At 40.0% G+C, this 27,887-nt stretch overlaps 1 protein-coding gene across 5 annotated transcripts in view; it reads right to left on the reverse strand.

Annotated features, from left to right (window-relative positions):
• The window catches only part of znf462 (zinc finger protein 462), a 47,088-nt gene that overhangs the window by 9,501 nt on the left and 9,700 nt on the right, over nt 1-27,887 (reverse strand). For 4 of the 5 annotated variants that reach the window (XM_032539879.1, XM_032539880.1, XM_032539881.1 and 1 more), the window contains 8 exons: nt 17,255-17,505; nt 11,732-16,965; nt 10,962-11,096; nt 8,075-8,505; nt 6,573-6,691; nt 4,691-4,888; nt 837-1,095; nt 410-576 (listed from right to left, as the gene is read on the reverse strand). In XM_032539879.1, the coding sequence (XP_032395770.1) occupies nt 410-576; nt 837-1,095; nt 4,691-4,888; nt 6,573-6,691; nt 8,075-8,505; nt 10,962-11,096; nt 11,732-16,965; nt 17,255-17,465 (6,754 nt within the window). In that variant the 5' untranslated portion in view covers nt 17,466-17,505. The remainder of the gene's footprint in view (nt 1-409; nt 577-836; nt 1,096-4,690; nt 4,889-6,572; nt 6,692-8,074; nt 8,506-10,961; nt 11,097-11,731; nt 16,966-17,254; nt 17,506-27,887) is intronic. The other variant, XM_032539884.1, reaches the window with a different exon arrangement.

A 27,887-nucleotide genomic window follows, 5' to 3' on the forward strand; every position in this document is an offset into this window, starting at 1 on the left:
TAAGCATAAGTACTAAAAACAGGGGCAAATAGCTAACATTAACATGTTGTTTCTCATACATTTAATCCATACAAAAATCAAATAACTACAACAAGTTGCAATTTTACAGGTTATGCTGTGTTCACGTCATACTGTTTAAACCATAATTACAAGCAACTGAATGGGAAAAACCGTACAAAACTGTAATTCAGGGTCGGAAATATTGACATTCTTTTGGCCACTTCCTGTCCCTCCAGGAAGTCACTGCACCTGGGTATAGTCCAGCAGTAGCTGTTTCCTTGTTCCAAGTCTTTACAGTGAGCTTGATCTCCTAACTCTAACTCAACAAGACAAAGTGTATTTCCCAAAATGTTTAACAATTCCTTTTAAATTTTACTATGTCTCTTATTCCATTTTGCATGAAGTGTACCTCTGTGCAGGACAATGTGGTCAATCATATTGCTCTTGTGTTTTGTGTGGTAGAGGCAGAGAGGGCAGCGCAGGTCTTTAGAGAAGTGGTCAGGTGCGTTGTCGATGATGTTGTTGTTGTTGTTGTTATTGTTGTGACCGGCTTCCACATGCATGGTGAAGGTATTCCTGAGATAGATTCAGAGACAGTTCAAAGGATCTTTAAATTATTGAGGGAATCTATCCAGTGATTGTCTATCTAGTATCTTTACAGTTGAATACTCTTTTTAATTGGAATTACTTTTATTAGGAATGCTATGTTACTGTTGTTTCATATAAATAAAAGTACATAGTTTACATAAAGGTTGCAGCATCTACAGTCACATAAATTGCATATGACATACTATCTCAAGCATTTTCCTATTTTCTCTACTAAAGTCTTTCCTTACTTGTAGCAGGTGAAAAAGGAACAGTCTTTGCACTTGAAGAGCTTCTTGCCACCGTGGCGGTCCCTGTAGTGCCGACGCAGGCTCTGCATGTATCCAGAGCTGAACTCACAGAACTCACAAGTGAGGATGCTGTCTGGTCGATTATCAACCACTGTTGAGCCACCAGGTGTTGAGCCAGAAGACATTTGACTGCGGGAGGCTAGCTGGTAATGACTAAGCTGCTGACGAACATCCGCTGGCTCCTCTAGGTATGATAGATCTTAGAGAGGGGCAGAGAAATTGAGAGAAACCTGTTTATTATACTGTAACATACAGTTCAGATTCACATGAAAAAAGAGAGTGAGACCTCCTGCTGTGCATGCACAGAACAGCCAATAGGAACATTCTCTTTTTGGGAAATGACCTGTGATTGGGAGGTGCAGAAGTCTACTTTTCTCTCCGACCACTTGAATTACAATAGACTGAAAGATTATTATAGAACTTTTGCCAAATTACATAAAAAATAAAGTTATTGTTTCTTCTACAAAATACATTCTATACATCTATTATTTAACAAAAGGCTATCAGCAGACAGAAGTTGGGACTATCATGAATTTAGTTAAATGTCCTCCTCCCCCCTCTCAGATACAGAAGTATAACTATGACTGTCATCATTTGTCCCCTACCCCTTTCCCTCCTCATTCCCTTTCTCAAGATTCTATAATATCACTGAGCAAGCTCATCTTCTCGCCCTACTTTGAGTCCCCAACACATCAATAAATAAACCACAGTGTGACACTAACAGAATATCTATCCATGTGAAAAATGCCTCATTCAGCACTTGGAGAAGGAAGAAAAATGGAGAAAAAAAAAAACAACCTTTCTTTTAAACTTTTACTGTATAGAAAGCTTGAGATCAAATTTCTCACTTTTGCAGAAGCGACAGAGGTATTCAGAAGAAAAAAACAATGCCACAGTTGATTCATCCTTTTAATATCATCTCTGCATTGTGGAGATGTATAGAGATGAGATGGCAGATAGAGAGCAAATTCTGTTGTATGGTTGTCATGTTTTCTTGGAACAATTGATTAAATCTAATGAATGAGAGGTGGAAATCTTCTGAGGAGTTAGAGAAGGCCTAAAATATATTTTAAGAATGACCTTAATAAGCAAAAAATGTGTGGATTGGGATGGCGTTCAAAGACCTTGGGTCTTGCAATCATACAGTGGGGCTCGAAAGTTTAGGCACCCCAGGTAAAAAAATTGTATTAATGTGCATAAAAAAAGTCAAGAAAAGATGGAAAAATCTCCAAAAGGCATCAAATGAGAGATTAGTCATTTGTATAATATGTCACAAAAAGTTAGATTTTATTTCCATCATTTCCACTTTCAAAATACAGAAAACAAAAAATGGCTCTGCAAGGTTTTGGCACCCTGCAGAGTTTATAGCATCCACGCCCCCTTTGGAAAGCTGAGACCTGACACTGTCATGGATTGTTCTCTAATCATCGTCTGGAAAGACCAGGTGATGTCAATCTCAAGTTTTAAATGCCCAGACTCACTGACCTTGCCCCAACAATCGGCACCAAGGGTTCTTCTAAGCAGTTGTCTTGAAAACTGAAACTGAAATAGTTGACGCTCACAAACCAGAGAAGGCCATAAGAAGATAGCAAAGTGTTTTCAGATGCCAATATCCTCTGGTTGGAATGTAATTAAGAAATGCAGTCATCAGGAACCGGGAGTTAAAGCAAGATCTGGAAGACCAAGAAAAATATCAGACAGAACAGCGCGCAGGATTGTGAGAAAAGGAAGTCAAACCCACGTTTGACTGCACATCCATCCAGAAGGCGGAGACACTGGTTGTGGTACACCATTCCACTATAAAGAGATACTTGTACAAATATGGTCTTCATGGAAAGTCATCAGAAAAAAACCTCTTCACGTCCTTACCACAAAAATCAGCGTTTGAAGTTTGCAAATTAACAATAGACAAGCCTGATGCATTGTGGAAACCGATGAGGTTAAAATTAACTTTTTGGCCGGAATGAGCAAAGGTACGTTTGGAGAAGAAAGGGCACCGAATTTAATCAATTGAACCTCTGTCCAACTGTTCAGCATGGGGGTGGATCAATAATGCTTTGGGGTTGTATTGCAGCCAGTGGCACAGGGAACATTTCAAGAGTAGAAGGAAAAATGGATTCAATAAAATTTCAGCAAATTTTGGACGCTAACTTGATGCCATCTGTGAAAAAGCTGAAGTTAAAGAGAGGATGGCTTCTACAAATGGATCATGATCCTAAACACACCTCAAAATCCACGGTGGATTACATCAAGGGGCATAAACTGAAGGTTTTGCCATGGCCTTCACACTCTCCTGACCTCAACATAATTGAAAATCTATGGATCGACCTTAAAAGAGCAGTGCGTGACAGACAGCGCAGAAATCTCAAAGAACTGGAAGACTTTTGGAATGACGAATGGGCAAAGAATGAGCAAACAAGAATTAAAAGACTCTTGGCTGGCTACAAGAAACGTTTCCAAGCTGTTGTACTTTCCAAAAGGGGCAGTACAAGGTATTAACTCTGCAGGGTGACCAAACTTTTTCAGACGCCATTTTGTTATTTTGAAAGTGTAAATCATGGAAATAAAATCTTACTTTTTGTGACATATACAAATGTCTAATAAGTCATTTGATGCCTTTCGGAGATTTTTCCATCTTTTCTTGGCTTTTTTATGCACATTAATACAAATGTTTACCTGGGGTGCCCAAACTTTCGAGCCCCACTGTAGTTTTAGAGCCAATCAAATGTTAATCTTTTCAAAACAAACCCCTTCTCCACTTCAAATATCAGAATTTTAGACATTCGACTGAAGGTAGCTAGTTTGGCATGGTAGAAAGACATTCCATGTCAGCTATGCTCTTTGTCAATGCTTCACTTGTCTTGGTAGGGCACAGCTGACAGTGGTGGTTGGTGCATTGAGGAATGCTGCCATGCTTCAGCTCCAGGGAAGATTCCACAGCTCCAGCAGCAAGGTGACAGCTGCTGCCAAGAACAGTCTGCAAGCTAAAGCAGCGGCTGAACAGACACTAAAACACCTAAAACATGGCAACACATTCAGGGAGATAGCTGCTGCACCAACCTACAGTGAAGGTGTCTCTTTGATAGGAATATTCCGTTAAGAAATGTGTCTTCTTTAATCAACATTAAAAGCAGGCTGAGGTAGTCAAATCTCAGCAGTCAAACGCCTTAATTCTCATATTATTTATTCAATATGTGCGCACAACATCTTACCGAAGACTATGACACCTAATTGTTGACATACTTTTAATAATATAAAAAATAAAAACACTTTGGATAAAAAGTCCCACCAATTTCTTTTTAAAATTTTGAATCCCAATGTTGTCGATTAATCAACAGAAATTTTGATATTAGTCACTCTCAGATGTGATTATTTGATGCTTTGTCATATTATGAGAGTTTAGTGAATTTCTTAGGGCAAATTAATTGGGCAAACTAGATATTTGAATACATCTCCTGGGCTGTGGAGAATTAGAATGCATAAATACTATAATGCAGTTTTTCCCTATTTTCTGATATTTTTTAAACCAATTTATTTTATAGATGAAAATACAAAATTATTCATTATATCACTTAAATAAAAATAATATCTAGTTGCTGTCCTAATATACACAAACTGACCACATAAAGATGATGATATGGGCCTGTTTATAAAAACATTTCTTGGTTCAAATGTTAAGAAACTCAGTTTTAAGAAATTCTGCTTTGATGCTCAATTGAGATTTTCCAAATCTGGCCTGACATGCCTATCATATGATATTATTTATTAAAATGACATTATGCAGGATCTCATACCATCCGGGGCCAAGGGAGCCTGCTCTGTGTTACTGGCCAGACGTGAGGGCCTTAGGGCGCCATGAGCAGCCTGGGTAGCAGCCCGGAGTTTGGGAAGGGTCAGGGCCTCACCATGGTCTCTCAGGGAGTGCTCCTTCAGCTGACTGATGGTCATAGAGGAGAAGGGGCACGACAAGCACTTGTATGTATACTGCTCACCTGAAGGAAAACCGAGAAACGAAGGTTAACAACTTGGCCGCGGTTTGATATTAACTATACATAGGCAGTGTTAGATGAGGATCTGAAAATATTCTTTACAATAAACATAGTAATAATAAACACATCCTTCACCGCAAACAAAGAGATTCCCATTTGAGCAAATCTGTAACAAATATGTCACTTAGTGCTCCTCTTGGACTAATTAGTCTAATTTTGTCAGAAAAAAATATTGAGCTGCAGTGTTTATTAAAAATGTCTTGAGGTAACACACATTAACATGATCCACATTCCAACTCCTCAACTTATAACTTCTTTGTGGGCAATTTGGAAGTTACAAAGTTGTAAGTAAGAAACACAAATGCTACATTGTGGACCTACAAATAATTTAATTGACTAAGGCTTTAAATGTCAATATGAATATACTGTAGTCCCACACTGCCAGAGGGAGGCGAGTCTGAAGGGGAGGCAAATATTATTAAGGAACTTATTTCCATATTTAGCAGGAAGCTTGTTCGCTTACATAAAGTTTTTTGCAGGTTGGTAAGCAATGCACAAAGGACATTTCATATTATGCATACAGCTAATCTCTGACTCATAAATTACAGTCATAATACTGACTACTTTCTTTGATTCATGCCGTTACAGTATGCGAATGTACTGATGCTGCTTTGGCTACTGTGCATGTTTCTGGCAGCTTTGGTGGAGTTTGAATGCGCCCATGGGGGATTTATAACATCTTGCTTTCCGTAGCTATTGCTGGATATATTGCTAGATATATTTGCTAAACAACCAATGCAAGCGCCATTCTGAGGAATGGATTTACACCAAATCTGAGACAGTATCATATTCTAACCAGAAGTGGTTTTAATAAGGAAACTACTTCCTGAGTGAACTATTTCTGATAAGAACATGTTTGGCATAAGACAGCTCCTGGATATGGATGTATAAGTCAAAAGTATCTTAAGCTTGCTTGACTGAAAGCAAGGTTACAAAGGAGAAGAACTAAGCCAAAATGATAAAAATGTAATGCTGATTGTTGTCACAAAGTCTACAACATCGCAAAACTCCACTTTTCAAATGTAATCGCAACTCATAATTGGTTTGTGCCAATTATCCACAGCAGTTGTTAACTCTTAGTGCTGTTTCTTGCTCCAATCAGTTGAGACAGTTGAGAGGACTGAAAGTTTTTTTTGAAATTGGTCTTTCTAGTTTGCCAGTTTTAAGATTGTTCTTTTGCTCATGTATTGATTTCCAAGGTGAAGCTTTTTTACATTTGCTTGATGGTCTATGTCTGGTCTATGGATATGCCTGGCTCCCTCAACATTACATCTAACTGAAGACAGCTGTAGCTATACCTGTGAGACATGCCGAGGGCTTTCTCACCATATTCTCAAATAAACAATATTAAAAATAAATTAATCTGGGCTATTTGTGCTAAAATCTGAATCCAAATATGAATCTTTTGGATGTGCTTAAATAGGTGTATATAATGTACTCCGTGAATGGTGAAACTGCTCCTCCAGCTAATCCACTGGTTACACTGTGCAGGATAAGCTAAATCAAGCACATCATCTTTATGTGGAAGATGATAAACAGGATGCTGATATTCTGGCCCAGGAATACCTTGTTAGTCATGGATACAGCAGTAAAATGTGATTTAATGTATGTGTGTTTGCGTGTTTACCTGTGTGTGCCTTATGCAGGTGGCTCTTCAAGCGACTCACATAGGCAGATTTAAAGGGGCAGAGTTTGCACTTGAAGGGCTTGTGGTGTCCGTGGTGAGACTGCACATGTCTGTCCAGACTGCCAATGAGACAAAATAGACAAAAGGAAAAAAACAGAAGGGAGGTTATGAGATAAGAGGATAAAAAGACGGGAAAACAAATAGATGGATTTAGGACAAAAGGATAGCAGATAAAGAGAGAAAGTGACAAGAATAGAGGACAGGAAAGAAAGTGAGAGAGCTCTATTCAACAGCATCCACTTTGATGATTTCAACAGCAGGGTTTTTCAGTAGCATCTAAAGCACTCAATTCTGTAAACCTCACAAACAACAGCCGCACATTTCCGATGACTACAGAACAAGGAGCCGTGGGGTGAACTCATCTACCCACAATCCCTTGGTAGGAGAGAGCGTGTGAATGCCTGTGGGGACAGTGGCTGTGTTTTTAATGCCAGCCTCCTAGGTGGCATGGGAATGCAGCTTCTTTCTGGGTCAGGGCACATACAGTACAGAGGGATTACACCTGGGAGCTCAGAGGAGATGAGGACTCTCTCTTCCCCTCTCGCTCTGTGTCTCTGTGATGGATCAAGCAAATCACACTACCAAAATGTCTGCCTCGCTGTAATGTTTGTCTTACTCTCCTAGGAGGCATGAAGTCTTAGAGAAGATTGAAAATTCAAAGGGGTTGTGAAAGGGTAAACAGAATAAGGTGTAAAAGTGTGCTCTGTAAATAATACGTTTAAAATCCAGTTGATTTGCACAACAGCTGGTAGAAGACTGGTAAGCTATACATGGGGGAGAGTTTAAAATGTAGTGCTACCAGGGATACATATTGCACACTATAGATTGTATGGCAGGAGGTATTTATATTCTATAATTACTTCACAATGCAGTTGGCCATTTCCAGACTGGATTTAAATTTCCTTCACATGCATGTGGGAGATACAAGAAAATTATGCATGCATGTAATCCAGCATTATTGTTTATAATTTTATCTCATTAATCTCTTAGGCTCACTGTTTACTTTCCCCTCTCAAGCCAAGCACTTCCTACTGACAGTGATTCACATTAAAAGCATTTAACTGGTAAACAATGGGGTGGATTTTATTGTGAAGCTGATGCAGGAAACTCAGCTTGTCTGTCCCCAAGGTTTGAGCTGACCACAAGCGTTCATCACAATTGCATTGCAAACATTTTCCGAAATGTTATGTCAGCACATCATCTATAAGTGTTTACTCTGGTATTAAACTCCACTTGCTGACACCAACGGTAACCACAACTGGAACTAACCTCATTGAAAAGCACAAATGAAAGAAATTGGACAGTCAGAATTAATGAAAGTTCAATGGACAAAGCAACAGCAAAGTTGCCCAATTAAGTCTAATTTACTCCTGCACACAGGGCACTCTAATGTAGAAACAGTGTTAGAGGGGTCATTCATAGACTCTGCCCTGCCTCCTTACTTGTGTCTGAACGGTGAGACGAACTGGCAGTACTGGCAGCTGTATTTGTCTTCTCTGCTGAACAGCGCCATGGCTGAGTGGCTCCTCTCATGGGACCTCAGTCCCTGCATGGACATAAAGACTCGGTCACATTGGGCACATGGGTGACCCCCTGCTGCTAATCGCTGCTTCAGTTCGCCCTCTAACACCACGGCCCTCGCTGCAGCCACAAGGGCTGCTGCCCTTCCTTCAATAGCATCAGTTTTTGGTTCCAGTGGCTCAGCGGCAACAGCAACACCACCAGATGCTGTGGAAACCAAGGATTGGCCGACCATCGCAGCCGTGGGTCTCTCAATGCAATCGGCTTCAGATTCAGCTGCTTCATCCCCCTCGAGGACGCCGTTAGTCAGGCTCTCTGAAGGCAGGGTCAGGGGGACCTCGCTGACTTCCTGCTGCAAAACAAAAAGCAGACGTCTCAGGTGATCAGTAACTTTCTGTGCCTGTTGACTTTGTCAGTCACAGCCTTTTTGCCATGTGGATGCACTACACAGCAATAAAAAGAGAATGATTAGGGGTAACAATTAATTTGGATAGTCCAAAGTTGATACTCAATCAGCTACCAGATGACAGATACAACTGCTCACTGAAGCATCACTGGCACCTTTAACTGTTTTTTCCTAAATCAGGCAAATCATGTTAACAGCACTTAAGCAACAGTTAAGCACAAGCATAACACTGGTTTTGTCTGTGCTGTATCAGTGCAATCATTTTCCGTTAAGTGTTGGTTACAGCTTTCTCACATACGCTCTGTTATGCCAATTGGATACATGTGTGCTGGAGAACTGAATGTTGGAAGATCAACGTGGAAATATCATTGACCTGAAAGTATTTCACTGCAACGCACTTTCCTTAAACACCTGTCCAAACTACTTTAAGCTGCAGTGTCAGCCTGTAAATGAAAGTGTTTCTGGTCCAAGAACATTTTACTGAAAAACAGGACTGGGTCGAGTCCAGCATAGACAAGCCTTAACAGTTATCTGAGGCCTTTCCATTCCTGACTAGAAACTTTGTAGTCTGCGTGTGTTACTGACACACCATACTTTACGTTAATATTGAGTTGATTGCACTATCCAAATGTGACATGAAAACTCAAGTATAACCACTCAAATCTGTCCAGGAGCGTTGTTACAATATCATTCCCAACTCTCCTCCATTTTTTAAATCTATCTTTCAACTGTATAAGAATGAAATTCTTCTTAACAAATTCAATCACAATATTCATCCAGTTTCCTATGATTAATAAACCTAATTAATAAATGATGCTGCTTAATCACCCAGAAAATAAATGGGAGGATACAAAACTGATAAGGACCTAAAACAAGACCTTGCACATTCGCACCTTCCGCATCAACAACAACTCAAACTAAACGCTAAACAAAACTCCATCTATTTCCTCCTCCTTCATCTGCTGGAGTACTGGCTGGTTTCTGTAGTCATCACAAGTAGACATACAATCACCATGACTTTTTTATAGCCCCGAGGGAGCTCATTCTTTCTGTGGAAGGACCTGACCCTGCACTTCATGCAGCCATAAATAAGATGTGGCATCCACAGGCCCAACCTTGCCATCCAGCCTGCCCTGACTGCACTGTCAGCCTGATCCAACTGTATCAGAAACCATTACAGTTCTACAGTTAAACTCTAGAACTGTATTCATGATACCATAAAAAGCTACTTTAATTTCTACATTATGCAATGTGTAAAACAAACCGTATTTAATTTATACTTTTTATTGATCCCCAGAACTTACAATTAACACTGTTTGTTACACACACACACACACACACACACGCTCAGGACCTATTCATGCACAAATGGCAGAGTGAGAGATGTCAGAGTGAGTGGATATGGTGCCTTGCTCAAGAGCATCTGGCACCTGGCATCTCTCCAGCTACCAATAGACACTCCATACTTTGGTCCACATATGGGGACTTGAACTAGCAACCCTCCAGTTCCCAACACATCTCCACATGGACTGAGCTAGTGCCATGAATGCCCATAACCCTGACACATGCCACTAGCTTTACAGGCTAACATTTTATTCCATATACTCAATGTATCTAACAGTCAAAGTTACAACAGAATACATCTTAAAAACATAAAAGACAGACCGAGTGTCTGACGGAAGAACCAGTCCTTCATTTGGGTGAGGGGTTGGATCCTTTTTCCCTCACTGGCAGCCTCAGTGGAATACTAATGTTTGAATAGTTACCCGCTGCTGCCCTAAAAGTTATGGCTCACCACTCTGTCCTCCAATATCCCCCAACACCCTCCCCTCCACTCCCCTGCAATGGGACGGCGTTGCTTGTTTTCTCTGGGGGAAACTGACAGATTGCCTACCCAGAAGCCACCGTCAGTAATAAACAAAATGAGAAACAGAACCCAAGTCCAGTGAAACAGATTAATGCAGAGCTACGAAGATGAGGAGTTAGTTTACAAGACAGAAACACCAGTGACAGCCAAAGTGGGTCCTTACAGGATTGTTAAAGAATATATCACATTGATATCTCCAAATAATGCAAACTAATACTATGCAAAGCTAAGCTTACCAGCTGCTGGCTATAGCTTTATATTTATTTATGGGACAGACATGAACATCTTTCTCATCTAACTACTTCTTTAATGCATTTTCCAAACAGGTAAACAGCAGATGCGGTTTAAAAAAAAAAAGTTTTTAATTTAGCCATAAATAAAGTATCATATTAATTCATATTTGTCGTAATTATTATTTACATTGTTTTACATAAATAGGTTTTAACGATTACATGTGTGTTGTTAATTCAGACTTGACGATGTAACAAAAGCCACAGTACAAAATAAATTGAAAAATAAATCAAACTCCATTTACCTTGACATGTCCCTCTTTGACCTCTCCATACTGGACGTGCTTCCGAAGGTGGTTGCAGATGGCTCGGAGGGTGGGGTGCATCTCTATGCAGAAGTTACACCTGAATCCTATGGGAGCTTTATTTACAGGGTTTTCCTGTTCACAGAAAGAAACATGACAAAAATATGCTGTTTTATTCACAGTTTTTGTTTTCTTTCTGTTTGACAACTTTTTCAAATGTATTTGAAAATGACTTGAAATACAGATATTTGTTTTAAATTATATTATTTAACCTAATATCAGTATATCATCTGCCAACAACCAGCTGATGTATTTTGTTAGAAGGTACTACTATTTCTTCTCTGTGAGATTTATATTTTCTCCATGAAGTTAGAGACAGCCATTGTTCTCAAATATACAGATATATACAAAGAATCAATGGCATTTTTAATCAACGTATTATGAAATTAATTATCATACCTCATTATCACCGTTATAATATTTCTGGGGACAGTGAGGGGGCAATTTAAAATATGTAATTATCTGTTTAAGTCCATTTTGGCCACATTATAAACACTTTGGGTACAACTGCTAAGTCATGTTTTGAAAAGTTAACAATACTCTTAATGATGACTGAGTTAAGGAACAGCTGTAGTATGAGACAGTAGTAGTTTACAGCATCAGAAGATTTATTGTATGCTTTAAGATATTAATGGCAAAAGGAAAATCAAATCATGCTGGTTTTATTCTTTCATTAAAAAGCTTTAAGGGAAATTCGTATCTTCGCTCACCTTCTCAGGTTTGGTCTCGGGCAGTTCTGCGGCTTTCTGTTTGCTGAGCAGCTGCCTCCTCCTCTCCAGCCTCATGGCCCTCTTCTCAAACTCCTCATTGTGATTCAATAGATGTTTGGCCAGAATCGGGAGAGCCAGAAACTTCAGCTCACAGTGAGAACACTGGTACAACTCAGAGTCCTCATCACTGTGATCGGGCGATACCACAAAGTCCCTCTTCAAGTCATTGCTGTGGTGGTCGTTGTAGTGCATAGAAAGCAGTTCGCCTGTGCTAAAGGACAAGCGGAAGCATTTTAGACACTTGTAAGGCAGCCATTCGACCTCTCCGTCCTGCTCGGTTTCTAGCTGAACCTCCAGCACTTCCTTGTCATCCTCTGCTATTGAACTGACAGCAATCTTCTCAGGTTCTTTGGCATAGATAACGGTAAAGTAGCGGCCAAGCTTGCTAGCATGCTGCTTCTTGGGGAAGACACCAGGGTGGCGTTTAATGTAGTGTGAGACAATGCTCTTCCTGCTGAAGGCCTGGAATGCGCAAAGAGAACACCTTCGTCTCTCCACAGCCAAACGCAACTCTTCACTCATTTCTGAATTGTCCCCTTCTGACGGCGGGGGTGCTATTACTTTGTTAGGCTTTTCGGTCATAGTTTTGGAAGCAGCCAGACAATGGGTATAATAGGCATCAATATCATGCCGCTTCTGGTAGTGTGCTGCCAGACCTTTGCGTATAGGGTTTGTGTAAGAACACAGAGCACATTTGAAGACATTGTTTTTACCCTCTGGCTGAGCACGGACGTTGTTGTGCTTGATACGGTAGTGACGAGCAATGCCTTTCCTGGTGGAGCAAAAGTATTTGCAGAGTTGACACTTGAATATAGCATGTTTCTCGGTCTTATTGATGGGTAACTCTGAGTGGGCAAGGTCCAATTCACTGACCTCCTGGACCTTTGTTGCGCTTGATATATTACCAGCACTGCATTCAGCTACTGGCTCTGTTTCTTTACCAGTAGAGAAATATGTCACAGAGGAAGAGAACATTTCAGAAGCCGACTGATTGTGATATTTCTCATAATGGATTTTTAGTTTCTCCAGTGTCCCATGCGTGTAAGGGCACATTTTGCATCTGTATGCGCCATAGCCTTGCCTTTGAGTTTTGCACTTGTCGTCTCCTTCATTTAGGTCGGGGATTTGCTCTATATCATCAGCAAAGTCTTCTGCAGTGACTTTCACTAACGGGTGTCTCTTTTGATAGTGAGTTAGGACACCGTGGATTCGGGAGTTTACATATGGACAGTGACGACATTTATACACAGAACTGGGGTTGATGTCTGCCTCCTGTGCAAAATCTGCAGCTTTTACTTTCATACCTGGGTGCTTCTTTCCATAGTGAGTGAGGAGGCCATGGAGACTGTTGTACTCTGACAGACATACAGTGCACTGATAAGGATTGTTAGATATGGAAAGGCGTGGGTGGGGAGGGGGGGGATTGCTTTCTTGAGGTGTAGTGACAATGACCAGTGGTCCATCATCTTCAACTGGCTGGCAATCGAAAGACACATGTTCTTTGACAACCTGCTGGTCGATCTTTTCAGCTGAGCCATTTCCTTTAATAATATCCAAAAGCACAGATTCATCCTCTTTGATGGCCCAAGGGTGGACTGCCTGATAGTGACTAGTGATGTCCCATATTGTACAGGCCTCAAAGGCACAGTCTCTACATTTGTAATGTTTAGTTTCCATATTGCCCCCTTGTTGAGTGGTCTCCGGACCAGCCCATAGCTTGCTGGCCATGTATGTGTAATCAACATTGTGCTCTGGATGGCGTCTTTGGTAATGGAGCAGCAGGCCTTGGGGTTCAGCGTGGGAGTAAATGCACCACTCACAGTGGTAGCCAGCCTCTAGAATGCCATCTTGGTAAGCCCAGTGTAAAATAGTCATAGCTGTGGCTTTCACAGTGGGGTGCTCTTTCTTCAGATGTTTCTTTAGGGCATAGATATAGGGGGATGTGTAGGAACAGTGTCTGCATTTCAAGGAGCGCAGGGGCGTAGTGTTTTCAGGGTCTGGAGGGGCTGGGATCAAGGCTGAAGAGACACTGCTTGACTGAACCATCTGTGCACGCTCGCGCTGACTACGGACGACTGCAGTGTGACGACGCACAAGGTCAGCATTGGCCTTGGTTTCCCTATGCTTCTTCTGGTAATGAATAAGCACTCCTTTTACAGTGCGGTTGCCATAATCACATTGCTGACAAAAGAATAGCTCGTCCTCACCTTTCTCACCACTTCCTGGTTTAGGGCTTGTGTTGTTAGATCCATCATGACCGTTATTTTGAAATTGCTTCATAAACTGTTTGGGAGCCGCAATTTGCAATTCCTCCATTAATTTCATCAAACCGGGGGTGGGAGCGCCATGTTTGATGTATTTAGCTGTCACTTTTACTTCTGGGTGTCTCTTTTGATAATGGACCAACACACCAACAACAGATCTGTTGCTGTACACGCAATGTTTACAGTAGTACATTTCTTCATCTGATCCATACAACGCTGCGCTTGGTTGTTTTGGAGGTGTAGCCATGCTGAGATTATATGAAGAGTTTGCAACAGACTGCGATTGATCCACCGAGATTACCTTCATGGTTTTCTGTATACGGAAATAAGACGCCTTTTGCTCTGGGTGTTTCTTTTGATAGTGGACCAAAACAGAGTGCATGTTGGGGCTAGCAAAAGAACACACATCACAATCATAGACAACAACATTGCCACCCACTGATTCTTTGAGAGGGTCTGTCTCAGCACTGGATTCAGGGGTCTTAGAGACCGTTTTCAGCACTGGGCTCGAGGATGACCTGGGGGTTGATGTGGCTGAGTTCAAATTCTTGGGGCCAGAGTTTAATATTTCCCTCAGGGTTTGCGATTCACCCGTTTTATGGGACTGCTCCACTACATAGCTGGAGAAGATCATAGCGTTGTTGATTTTTACTGTAGGGTGCATTCTTTGGTAATGGGGCATTAGGCTCCTGACATTGGGGCTTGTGTACGAACAAAAGCGGCACATGTATACCAGATTTGGTTGGTTAAAGTTTAGCACATTGCTTGCTTCAGGGTGGTGATCCATGTAGTGTTGGTGCAGATCATTGTACGTCGTATATTCGATGTAGCACTCTAAGCAGCGGAAGACCGCGCTCTGGTCCTCAGGGTCCAGGATGTACTTAAAGCTGAACTTGATGTAAGGATGCATCCTCTGGTAATGGGTGCTGACGCTGCGAGCTGATTTGTTGTGGTAATCACAGTGTTTACAGTAGAAACGTGTAGTTCCCGGTTCCTCTGAATAATCAGCGTTCTCTTGAATAGCACTGTCGCTGGGTTCAGCAGAGATGTTTTCACTATCATCTGAGAGAGTCAGTGATATAGGAAGGTTTCTAGGTTTTGACTTAGGGTTGCTTTTTCTTTTCCCTATTCTGCCTCCCTCGTGAGAGATCATTGATTCTTTTGCATAAAACTGTTGTGTGTTATTATTGAAGACAGGGTTTTTATTGTCATGGTTTCTACCCTCTTTATCAGAACTGGTGTGATTTTCTCCTGCATCTTCATCATCCATGTCATCTAGGTTTATGATCATGTCCTGTTGGCTTTGGCTTATCTTACTTTGAAGGTTACTGGCAATTTCATCAATTCTAGTTCTCTTCTTAACCGAGGACAAATCCAAAGGCAAGTCATTAATGGACTTCCTGGCTCTTTTGCCTGTTACTAAGGGCTTTTTGGTGGCAAGTCCTAAAATGGAGGTCTGGGTTTTTTGTAGAAAGATTGGAGAAGCATCTATTTCAGAGTCGGTCTGGTCAGTCAGCTGGCTTTCAAAGACAGTGGGATCTAGGTCATCACAGTAGGAATGCTTGTGCTGCTGGTGAACCCTCAGACCTTTCAGAGTGGTGGTAGAGAAGCTGCAGAGCGTGCAGCGATGAGGGTTCTGCTGGTCGTTCGGTGTGCTGGTTATCTTTTTTCCATTGACTTTGGAGCTTACATTACCCCCGTTAACTGGCTCTGTAGCATTGTCACTGTGAGGATCTGGACTATCACTTGTTAAGTCCATGGTGTCTAAATCTGAGGATATGTGGCTCTGTTTGTGTGTGCCTAGTTTAAGCGGGCTGGTGCAAATAAATGGGCATTCATCACATTTATACACTGTGGTTTTACCAGAAAGGTGAATGTTTTCAATGTGGCGGGAGATGCTCCGCCTGTGCATGGTTAGGAAGGAGCAGAAGGGGCACTGAAAACGGTTCATGTACTTTCTAAATGGTATTCCTTTAGTCTCCAGTAATTTATTGTCCTCGTCAGTTAAAAGCTGCTTTGCATCTGCTGACAGGGTCCCAGTATAGCTAGGATCATCTATATCGCCCAACTCTTCCTCATCATCGTCCTCTAAGCTGCTACGCGAGTCCTCCTCATTAAATAAGTTGGCATCCATCCCTACGACGCTGTTGGAGATGTCAGCTGAAGCAAACCTCTTGGACAAAATGGAGGAACCTGTGCTGTTGGGTGTTACTGCACGAATATGTGCATATTGAAAGGTAGAGATATCTGGGACTGTCTTCTCTGACATGTTTTCTGCTGTTTTTCCTACCGGCTCTTCCTTTTCACAAACGTCAGTTAAACTCATCTTTAATCTAGTCGGGCTTCGGGAAGCGGAGGGAGAATCTGGGTTGGGTGAGTTTACACTTGACTCCCCTTCCAGCTCTGCAATGGAAGAAACTATCTTGACCTTGTCACTGTGTTCCTTCACCACGTGATTAGTCCAGCTGCCCTTCTGGTCAGTCTGATAGTCACACCATTCGCAGGCAAATGTTCCCTTCATGAGTACACTGGCTGAGTCCGATTCCTCTCCGGTCTCTGCGTACTCTGAAGGATCTCCAGTGCTCTCAGATGGAACCTTGCTATGATACATTAGTTGGTGTTTCATTATCCTTGCTTTGCGTGGAGACTGGTATGTGCAATACTTACAAGAATACACCTTTGAATGGTCATTATGCATTAAAACGGTGTAGCTGGACTGCTTAGCTGTCTGGGAGGAGATATTTGCCTCTGAATCTTCCTCTACAACATTATGCACTTTTTTGGTGTGATTTTTTAAGAATGACTTTGATCGGAAGTAACGAACACAGAACTTGCACTGATGAAACGGCAGGTGGGTTTCAGCTGTCTGCTTTTGTTGTGTTTGGTTGGAATCGTCAGTAGAGATGGGGCCTAAAAAAGATTTTAAAAAGTATGTGAGATGTCTGCTGGAAAATAGAACATGAGTATACTTAGTTGTTATTTAAACTTCCTGTTGTTTTGCTTAATAATACCAGTAAATAAGTAATATTCTGCTTTTATTAAAACGTTCTGTTGTTTCAATCAATAAAACTAGCAACTCATACATGTTAAGCTCCATGAAATCCTCCTACTATGAAGAGTTATTTGAAACCAAAACAGAAGTGTTTCCTAATCCATAACAAATTAAACTGTAACATCTGATTTGATGTGGTAGACATACTCATTCCAGCTTTAGGAGGCGTATAATCCTTGTCATCCTTGTCCTCATATTCCTCCTCTTCCTCCTCATCTTCATCCTCATCTTTCAGAGAGTCAGACTCATCTGCGTCTGCAGGCTGCAGGAAAACGGTGTGCACTTCCTGAATGTGGGTCTTTAAGTCATCATATGACTCGGCACGAAAGTCACAGCCATCACACTGCAACACCTCCATTACTGAAAAGAGCGAGCACTCCCTGGAAAATCAGGGAAACCTGCAATGAAAAAGAGGGAGAAAAAGATTCATGAGGACTAAGTGGGTGTGATTGAAAATAAAAGTAATATATTAATATTGTGTTAAAATGTTCATGTGAGCCATTTTCACAGTGCAAGTCATGGGGTATTTACTATAGCAATGAAACCCATATGTACAGAGCTATTACAATGCAGGCATATTATTAATCTATAATCCTTAAATATTTAGTGTAATGGAACATGCCCTTCCATGAAAAATAAACTTGGTAATAATCTAGCATAATTACCAATGGCAATTCTTGCTGTGAACAAATAATCAAGTGCAGGTTGGATGATGCACATTTTCTGCATAAAAATGTATAAGACAATGGCCAGCAAAAGATAAAATGCAAATTAAAGATAAAATGCGTAAATTATCATGATTATGTGTTCAAAAGAATCTCATCTGCTAGCTTTATAGCGACTTGCATTTGGAAGAAAGTGGTCCAAAATGTTGCACATTATTGAAAATTTGGCACTGGAGGGAAACCTGTTTATTGACAGTAATTTGAATCTGGATATATGAAGACAACATACTCTGAATTTATTTCCTTATGGCTGCTTTAATGTTGAATAATATGTAGGAGTGATGAGATGGTATAATAAAAGTTGAAATATCACAGATATAGATATATAGCTATATATATATATACACACACACTTTATATTCTCAAATATTTACTAAAAAAATGTTTGTTCGTTTATTTATGCAAAAGCAAAACAAATTACTGTCATCTCCTTATCAAGACAAAACCACACAAATAAAGAGTCAAAAATTCATATTAAATTGAGATTATTTTCACTGGAGTTGTCCACAAACTCTGGTAGAAACCCATACAAAACATGTCAAAGAGGAGAATTCAGCAGATGCTGATGTTACTCAGAATACTAAGAAGGTCTCATTTTTTAGCATAGCATCATTATAAGAACAATGGAGGACAGAGAAGGGATTATGGCCTGATTGTCCCATTTTTATTACCTTGGGATAAGCAACAGCTGGAGAGCAGATCCACAGCTCAGTATTTAGAGCAGACTATTCCATCAGATTGTATCAACTACTCTGAAATAAAGATTGAATGAATCACCAGAGAGATGAAAGCTTTATGCAGTCTTCTCTCTTTGCAGTTTGGACTTGACCAGAGAAATGGAAGTTGATGATGTGGCCATCATTTCACAGCTCTTTCATCATCGCTTTCTTATCAATTGTCATTTTGTCTTGCAAACCATATAATATTACAAATGGCATTTGTAGCTCACGCTAGTTCTGAGATGGGTAGTTAAAGGGCACACTTTACAACCTCGGCCAACATGGCATGATTTCGCGTAAACATTCATGCCCAATGGCGTGCTATCTGTATGCATTATGAGCTATCTGCATGTATGTCTATAGCTGTCTGGGAGGAAGTCTGCAACAGCACAGCGTAAACATGCACGCCACGTGGCACTTTCTAAAGCCACTTGGCTTGTTATCGCGAGACTACATGTTACCGCGAGAGTACGTCACACACGTGTTTTAGGAAAACAAGAAACGGACAAACCTTTGGGATTAGGAAAAGAAAACAAGGTGGGGTTTAGGAAAAGAAGAACAGGGTTGGCTTTAGTAAAAGAAGAAACCATTTCATAATACTCACTATGGAGTCAACTAACATGCAATTGTAAGGTAATGTAAGTCAGTGGAGGAAATGCGTCTTGATAACATACCAATAAGGGCATACAAATTGATGTGTCATACATACGCCATTTCATGAGATCCGTCTGCCTTGGCTGACAAATCCAAAACGCAGTGTGAGTAAATCCTATTACTGTTGAATGTCTGCTAATTATACTGTAATTATTTATCAAGAGATCTAAAAAGTAATCCAGTTTCAAGAAAATTAAAGAAATGGAAGCTTAACAGGAATTAGAACCAGCACCTTTCTGACTCAGTCTTTACAGGAACTGTTGTGAGTTTTACAAAGCTGATATTTATAACAAGGTTTCCATTCATATCCAAACTGCTCATATCCAAGTCCCATGCAGAAAGATGCCACTCACATGGAGAATCTGTAATGTTATGGGTATGGCTTTTTAGTGGGATTCGTTAAGTCAATTGATTGATTTGACACAAAATTCCAAAGTTATTGAAAATTTGTTAGAACATATTTGCAAAGTATCTCCAAATGTGATGTGTTGACATACTGTAGATTTAACTAATTCAAATTTTAGCCATTAGTTTCATTTTTTTTTTATATAATTCAACACTTGTTTTAAAATGTTTAAGTTAACAAGAACATATATTTTCAGTTCCAGTGTAATTTATTTTCACTACAAAAACAAATAATGAAATACTGAAAGAAAAATTGGCTATTGTCACAAAATCCGCTTTGATTTTAACAGAGATATAGTGAAATATAGCTTTAATACAAGGATCAAATTCAGTCCACTAATCTGGAAACTGCAAAAAAGAAATTTCAAGTGAGATCCAGCCAGAGACAGTTGGGAATCCCGCCCTGCTTCCCACACCCAACTGGTCAGCCAGTGGAGAGCTCCATGCGAGCCAGCCAAGCTGCCAGTATGTCCCTGAGCAACCAGGGGATCCATTGTTGTTCAGGGTCAGGTTACAGCCTCACCAAGGGGCCCCACCCTGCTCTCTTGGCAGTTCACTGCTGTTTTGAACAAAGTTGCCTCCTAATGCCAGGTTCCTTGACATGGATATCAAGAGAATCCTTTCGGAGTGAAGGGGAGTGGAATGCCTGGGGAGGAAAAAAAAAAAACTCCTACACAACTACCATCTGCCTTAGAGTTGGCTGTGTCTTTTCAGCCAGTCGGTCTCTGCGCCACACCAAGTTAATGGGTGCAATTGTGTAACTGCTTTCATCTAGTCAGCTGGGGCTCTAACAGGCAGCGACTGAGCTGCTCAGATCCTCCTCTGAGCCGTGCTTCAAGGGCAGCCATTTTAGGAGCTGACTATGTGCGCTTAGGTGTTCAGCCAGCACACAACATGGACCCACAGATCTGATCCTCTTCCTCAAAGGCAGACAGCCTGACACTGGAGAGCTGCTGACAGAAATCTATCTGCCATATGTATGGTACTGTACCCAAGCCCTCTGCCCACACAGCTCAGCAGAAAACATCTCACACTCGTGCCAGGCTGACTTTGCCTGGTCCTTTCATTTCTCAGGGACATTATCTCTAAATGAAGGGATTTTCCAGAGAAATGTCAGAAACCCTGTTGCAAAGAAAGGCAGGTCAGAGCGAGCAATATGTACCGACACTTTGTGGAGGGAAAGTGCTTACTAAGTTCCACAAGGGGGTCTAAAAATGTGAGGCATGTCTGAACTTCTTTATCTCAGAGCTCTGAAACCCTGAGGAGAGAGGGCAGAGAGAAGCAGAAGGGGAGAGCGAGCCTGAAGGGAAAGGGTGGGAGGAGAAGGGAGGCGGCGTAAGTGCACGACAGAGCCACCTGGAATATCTTCAGTGGTAAGCGACTGAGGACAAAGCGTTTAGACTGGGCTCCCTAGATTCCAAAGTCTACTGACATTTGTTAATCACCAACCGGTCTCTCTGCATCGACGAGCTGTGCCAGCAGTCACACCCTCTACTGAAACTGGCTGACAGCAGCTGCTCTGTCTGAAAGAGGACCTTTGAATAAGCCAGCATTAAGCTGATTAGGAGGACAGAGGTTTTGTCCTTAACTGTTGGTTAGTACTACCATCTCATGCAGCCAGGGAGAGAAAATGTTATATGGCAACCATTCTGGCTCCCAATAATTCAACTGGCAAACAAGACGGTATGTGCATCTTGTCAACCTGCACTCCCTCAATTATTAATGGCCCATTGATTGAAAATGACAGCCTGCTTTTTAAGAGAAAATACAGTGGCAATAACAGCAGGTAGCCAGAGCCATGAAATTGATTTTTTTTTTGCAGAGGTGAGATGACAACATCAGAGAAAAATCAATATATTTTTAGTTTCAAGAAAGTTATTCCAAAAAAAAAAAAAAGAGGGAAAGAAGAGCATAGGTGTACTACCACCGAATGCAAATCTCTTTAGTCCACATTCCTCACCTGGTTTATTCAAAAGACACAGCACAGAAAGATCTCATTGTGTCAGCTAAATGTTGCGTCACAGGACCAGTGAGAATTTGGCCTCTTGCACAAACAGGAGATAGGCAGATAGGGAGCTGAAGATCAAGATGGCTACTCCCATCCTCTGATGTCATCAGCCAAGGAGAACTCAACATTCCAGATCTGCTAGTGTGCTTCACAGTTGGTTATGAACAAATAACAAACTGCATAATATAAATGTAGCAGCATGTTTGCAAAGCTATTGTAGTGGACTGGTATATACACAGAGGTTTGTCTGTCCACCTGCTCTATGGAGACAAATGTAAAGATAGATTAACAAATGTTAAATGTATCATAAAAATGTGTTACAAAGCAACACATTTATGATGAGACTAAACACATCTTTCAAACTCCAGCCAAACCACATTCTAAATATTTACCTGACATAATGATCATAGTCATTAAGAATGTTTCATAAAATAAAAAGAGAAAATGAGGATTATTAGATTAAAATTGGCTCAGAAAACCATGCCAAACAATCACCTTCTCTGTTCAACCTCATCATAACTGTAAATGTTTAAAAGGTATATCCAAAACAGCTAAACCCGACTTCATTGTGTAAAAACCTGGCTTCCAATTGAAGTATTAGATCTAGGTAGTAGTACATCTTACTTGTGTGATTAGGATTTGTTTACGTTAGTTCAGCTTACATCTTACATTTATAGCAGGCACAAGAGACAAGAAGTTTGATGCACACCCCTGTGGCAAAGCAAAAACCAACAGCTTCTGCATGCTGGCACACTGGCTCTCTGTGTAATTACCTAACATTCAGATTCTATGACAAACTCATTAATGCCAAAATCAGAGCATTTACCTTCTCTAAGTATTCCCCACAGTAATCATTTGCATCTGTCATTTGGGCACAAAAGTAAAGTACTTTCTGCCATGAAATATTCCAACTTGTGACAAGATGCTGCAATAGAAGAATAGATTCAAAGGGTATACTACGCTGGTCAAAATGAGAGAGCATGAGCAATTAAATGCATAATAAATACGTTTTATAAAAACAGAAACTAGCTCTTAAAGAGCTTACAGCATCAGAGAGAGTGCATTTGTAAAAACAAATTGATGGAACTAGAAAAATTAAAGAAGTACAATACTGGCATTTAAGGCTTTTACTGTGAAACAGCTGCAGGCATGTCATGTACACTGAAGTAGGGCTGCAACTAGCAAATGTTTTCTTTTTCCATTTGTTGATGAGTTTGTCATTCCGTTTACTCTCAGATCCTCACATTTGAGAAGGCGGGACCATCACATATTTGGTATTTGTACTATGGCTGCACGATATGAGGAAATATCAAATTGCAATTATTAGGGCCCAAGCACGAAAATGCCAGGCCCCAACAGTGCTTAGTTGTGCTTGAAAATGACCTAAACGACTAATTTGATTAATAATTCAGTCAACCATCACCTCAACAATAAATAAACTAATAATTCCAGCTCTACACTGAAGCAAACCAATTATGTTTACATGTCACCTTTGTGTCATCAGACCAAACAGAAGCACGGGAGGTAGTAACATCACAAGCTGATCCCCCCAAAAAGCTGATACTTCACCTTTATCTTAATTAGAATTATTTCTTTTATTTATTATTTTAAGTTAGTAGAACATGAGAAAAAAAAAAGAATAAAACCTGTATTTCCTTATTGTGCTTATCAATTTTTTTAACGCCTTTGTTTAACGTTTTAATTCTATTTTACGCTAAGAGACAAGCAAGACTTTTTTGACAGTTACACACATCACAAGAAATACATCACAATTGTTATGTATTTGAACTACGAGGCAATCGTGTCAGACAGTAGCGAAGATGTTCTTTACAAGCACTAGTGCAGAGTTAGCCTGTTGTTCAGATTAACTAGAATGTGTGTACTGGTTTTTACATCCCTGAATATCAAATTGTCAATGCACAATTATTTTCATCAGATCACCTACTGAGGTATTGTCTTTCCCATGATGTGTGCCAGCCTGCCCCACCCTTGTTATCACACTTTTTGTTTTAAGTTTGGTAAACATTTAACTGCACAACCTGTTTTTCTTGAATGTGCACATAAAAAAGCCTCCTTAATAAAGAAAAATCTATTTAAATATAGTTTTACTTAAGAAAAAAATACCTTTTAAATATGTTTGCCATTAATTGTATTATTAACATTTGGGATCATGCACCCTTTTTCATTCGGGAGTTAAACATTCTTAAAGGTCAGTTATTTTATTTTCAAATTAAGCAACTCACTTTCTTCGTAAGTGAATAGTGAAGTAAGTGCTTTATGGAAGGAGGTATTAAACAAATATATATTTTCTATTCTATAAAAAATATTACATTACTCCTGATGCATTTACATCAAACACTACTACTAAAAGAACTGCTGCTGTTTTTCAACAATACCTGTCTTTATCACAGCATGTATATTTGAAGGCTCAAATCATTTTCCTGAAATGTAACATCTTCTGATGCAAGTATGGGCCAAGTCAAGCAGCAAAAAGAAAAAATGATTTTGGCACCCAACCTTTTATCATTCACTTTACCAGATACAACGGAGGGACTTTGAAACAAGAAAAACTGAGGTAAGGCTTGGGTTTCAAAGTCAAAGTTGTTTTTTCACTCATTCGACACCGAGTGACTGCATCATTAGGTGTGAGATTCAGAGCCGGTTGATAGCATTCACAACAATGCTGGCTTGCACTTCACTTACAGTATTAGAGTTACAATGGTAAAAATTTGGTAGACCAACAGTAGTCATTTGGCACAAAAATAAAGATAAATGTATACTTATTCAATGACTTTTAGCAGTTTTTTAATCCTGACTGATATTGAAATGGACAGACTTCATTTGGCCTAATGTGGTGATGGACAGTTGAAGATACACTGTTTTATGAAGTCAATTAGTCGACTGAATTGGCAAAGCAAAAATGCCAAACAATCAAATTCTAATTTCTCAATTGTGAGAATGTCTTGCTTTACTTTGTCTTATGTGATAGTCAACTGAATATGTTGGGGCTTTAGACAGCTAGTCGAGTAAACCAAGCATTTTGAAGACATCACTTCTTGCTTTAAAAAAAATGGACATTGATGGACATTTTTCACTATTTTGTGACATTTTATAGACCTACAATTAAACAAGTCATTGGGACATGATTGCCAGATTAATCTGACAATTGCTGACAAAGACAATTATTAGTTGCAGCTCTACGCCAGACTACTGAGTTGTGTGTGTTCTCTGCCTGAAAGAAGTTTGGAGCTACTTCAGTACCATTTTCCCCACAAGTTTTCCACTTTGACTGAAAAATACATTGAAATAAGTTGCAAGCTGTATTCAAATTTAAAAAAAATAAAATCTTAACTTCATACCCCAAGTAAAATCTCAACATACTGGAGGGAGGGCTAAACCTGTTCAAAAATGAAAGTATGTGGGGCTGGACTTGACAGGGTTCTAACAGTATTAACTCCTAAAAACAGATTAAAAAACAGGCCTCCTGAGATGGACCACCAAAAGTTGAGACTCGCTGACTGCCACTACCATCCCAGCTGCAATGAGCTGCACATACAGCCACCACAGACACTGGCTACAGGGTCAGGACAACTGAGTCACTCCTTCCACATCTGTGGAAAATCGTAACATGTCATTTCAGTTTGAGCTGTAGCAAACATACCAAACCTAAGCGTCCTTTTTAACCACTAAAAAAGTTTGAGCGGCCATGAATGAACATTCAATTTCTGTAAATATAAAGTTTTAAGAAACTATTAATTGAGTTAAGTTCTAAGCACAAAACGAGACACCACATTGGCGTAAAGTTGTCCGTTTGCAACTGACGATTATTTGTTCTGTCTTTAAAATGTCCAAAAATAGTGCCAATTATAAATTCCAAAAGCCTCAGGTGGCATCTTAAAATTCTTTGTTTTATCTGACCAATACCCAAAGATTAACCGTTTACTATCACATCATACATGCCAAAGAACAGCAGCTAAACCTCATATTTGTAAAGCTGAAACAATAGCCAAATAGAAAATGGTTGGCTTTTTTGGGAAAATAAAATACTAAAAAGGTAAAATAAAATGTCCAGACACATTTATGACACAATTCTTGCACATTCTTGCTGTATTATTTATGGTGAGCAGACACAGGGCTGCCATGGCCACTGAAACACCAGCCAAAGGGTAACCAGGGAACATAATTAACGTTGGACTGTCTACTGTCGGGTAACATGCAACCATATGTGCACGTGCCTACAATCTCTTAGCCAAGCATGCACAACATTCATAAAAGAAAGCAAATACACACATGGACACAGTTACCAGCACCATCACCACCTCTAATACAAGGGTTGGAATTCCAGGGTCAACTTGTGTTGGATTTTGTTTTGCCTCACCTGAAGGTCTCATCACACATTAAAGCAATGAATGTATCACAGAGCGTTATTTGCTAACAAGGATCTCCCAAGAATTTTTTTTAAACATACTTTGGAAGTTATTTTGGTTCAGATTAGGAATGGTGCCCTCAAATGCAAGCCAGCCAAAATAACAGGGTCTGGTTTGCAGCGATTCTTTGGCATGCGTGCAGCTCACACTCTCGTTGGATCACAGTTGGCTTTTATCTGTCAGCACTGTAAGAGATAACAACACTGGTTCAAGAGAGAAACACTGGTCCGACCTGAATGACCTTCATATTCCAGTACTGTGCTTCTGCCTAATTTCTACACAGAAGAATAACGTATTGACAGATTCAACCACAACACTGGGCAGGAGTGTATTATTGTGTTAGTAAGCATGTAGTCTTGCATGGCCAAACCTATCTCCCCAGCACTGTGGAGTAAAGTATGGCTACTCCACAGAGACATTCTGGGATAGGAGTAAAAAAAAAAACACTCTCTGTAGTTTTCATTTCTTTAAACCAATCACAATTGTCTTGTTCCGGACGCAGCAATGGTGCCTCTGCAAAATGTTTTGGTGGAACATTTGTACCCCACAAAAGAAAACGGCACATACAATATTAAATTAACTGTTCACACAGTACTGTAACGTAACTTATTTAGATTAGCTGGAAACATGGATAAGTTGATTGAAAGACCCAAGCACGCCTGCCTTATTGCACGATTCAAATTTCAATTTCCAGTTTGTAATAAGGTTAGCTTGATAACTCAGAGGTTGTTCTTGTTGTGAAGGGGCAAAGCTTGTCAGCAATGTACTTCAGTTGATCCAGACTAGTAAGCATGTTAAGAGGAGACACTGTGTGCTGATGCTTTTGCTCATTGTTTTTGACTTTCACAGATTTTTATGAAAATAAGATTAATTCAAATGGATTTTCACACTGTCGTTATTTCCCCTTGCACCCGTGCCTGTTGGGTTTCCTGCTTTAGTAAGATGCCAAAGTTTACAGTAAACAAAGTATTCATGCTAAAAGGAGAGCTCTGTCAATGAACAGTGTGGAAGAAAACAAGTGGAGAGAAAAATGCCAATGAGGTGCAGATTTTGCTACAAAATCGAAACATATTTATTATTAGTCTGTTTCATTTTTCTAAGATATTCCATTTATCGTATCGTAGTATCGTAGACCGTACTCTGTGATGTTATTTACAGAAACCCAACAATTCCCATCAAAAGCAAGCACTAGGCAACAGAGGCAAGGAAAAACTTCCTTTCAGAATCAGAAGTAAGTTACTTGTAAGACTTGAAGAAATATGGCCAAAAGGCATTTTGTTAAAAGCAAAACTACAAACTTATATTCAATCAAACACTATTATGTTCCTTAACTATATGTTACAGCAAACTTATCGAGAAGTGAGAGGTTGTTGGTGGCTGAGTTGAGAACAGGAATCCTTCCTCTTAACCTTGAATTAGGTACATTTAAAAAGGTTGAAAGGTTAAAAGAAGAAAAAAGGTTGTGCAAACTATGTGAACTAGGAGAAGTTGAGAACAAATCCCATTTTCTTTTGTATTGTCCGTATTATGATGCGTTAAGAATACCGATCTTACATGAAATGTCTGTCCAAAAAAATTTAATGTACATAATTTGGCAACTTTTGTTTCTAAAGCTTGGCAAAAAAAGACTAGAAAGTTTATTTGTTTAAGGTATGATGTTACTTTGGCATCTGGTCCTTTCACCTATGTAATGGTGTCTTGTGTGGGGTGGGCATATTTTGTTGTATGCATGACAAAATAATAAAATTATTCATTCATTCATAATTTACAACACCACAATCTATCCACCTAATTGTGATTTACACACACACACACACACACACACACACACACACACACACA

Source organism: Etheostoma spectabile, chromosome 16 (assembly GCF_008692095.1).
Source record: "Etheostoma spectabile isolate EspeVRDwgs_2016 chromosome 16, UIUC_Espe_1.0, whole genome shotgun sequence".
Classification (NCBI taxonomy): Eukaryota; Metazoa; Chordata; class Actinopteri; order Perciformes; family Percidae; genus Etheostoma; species Etheostoma spectabile.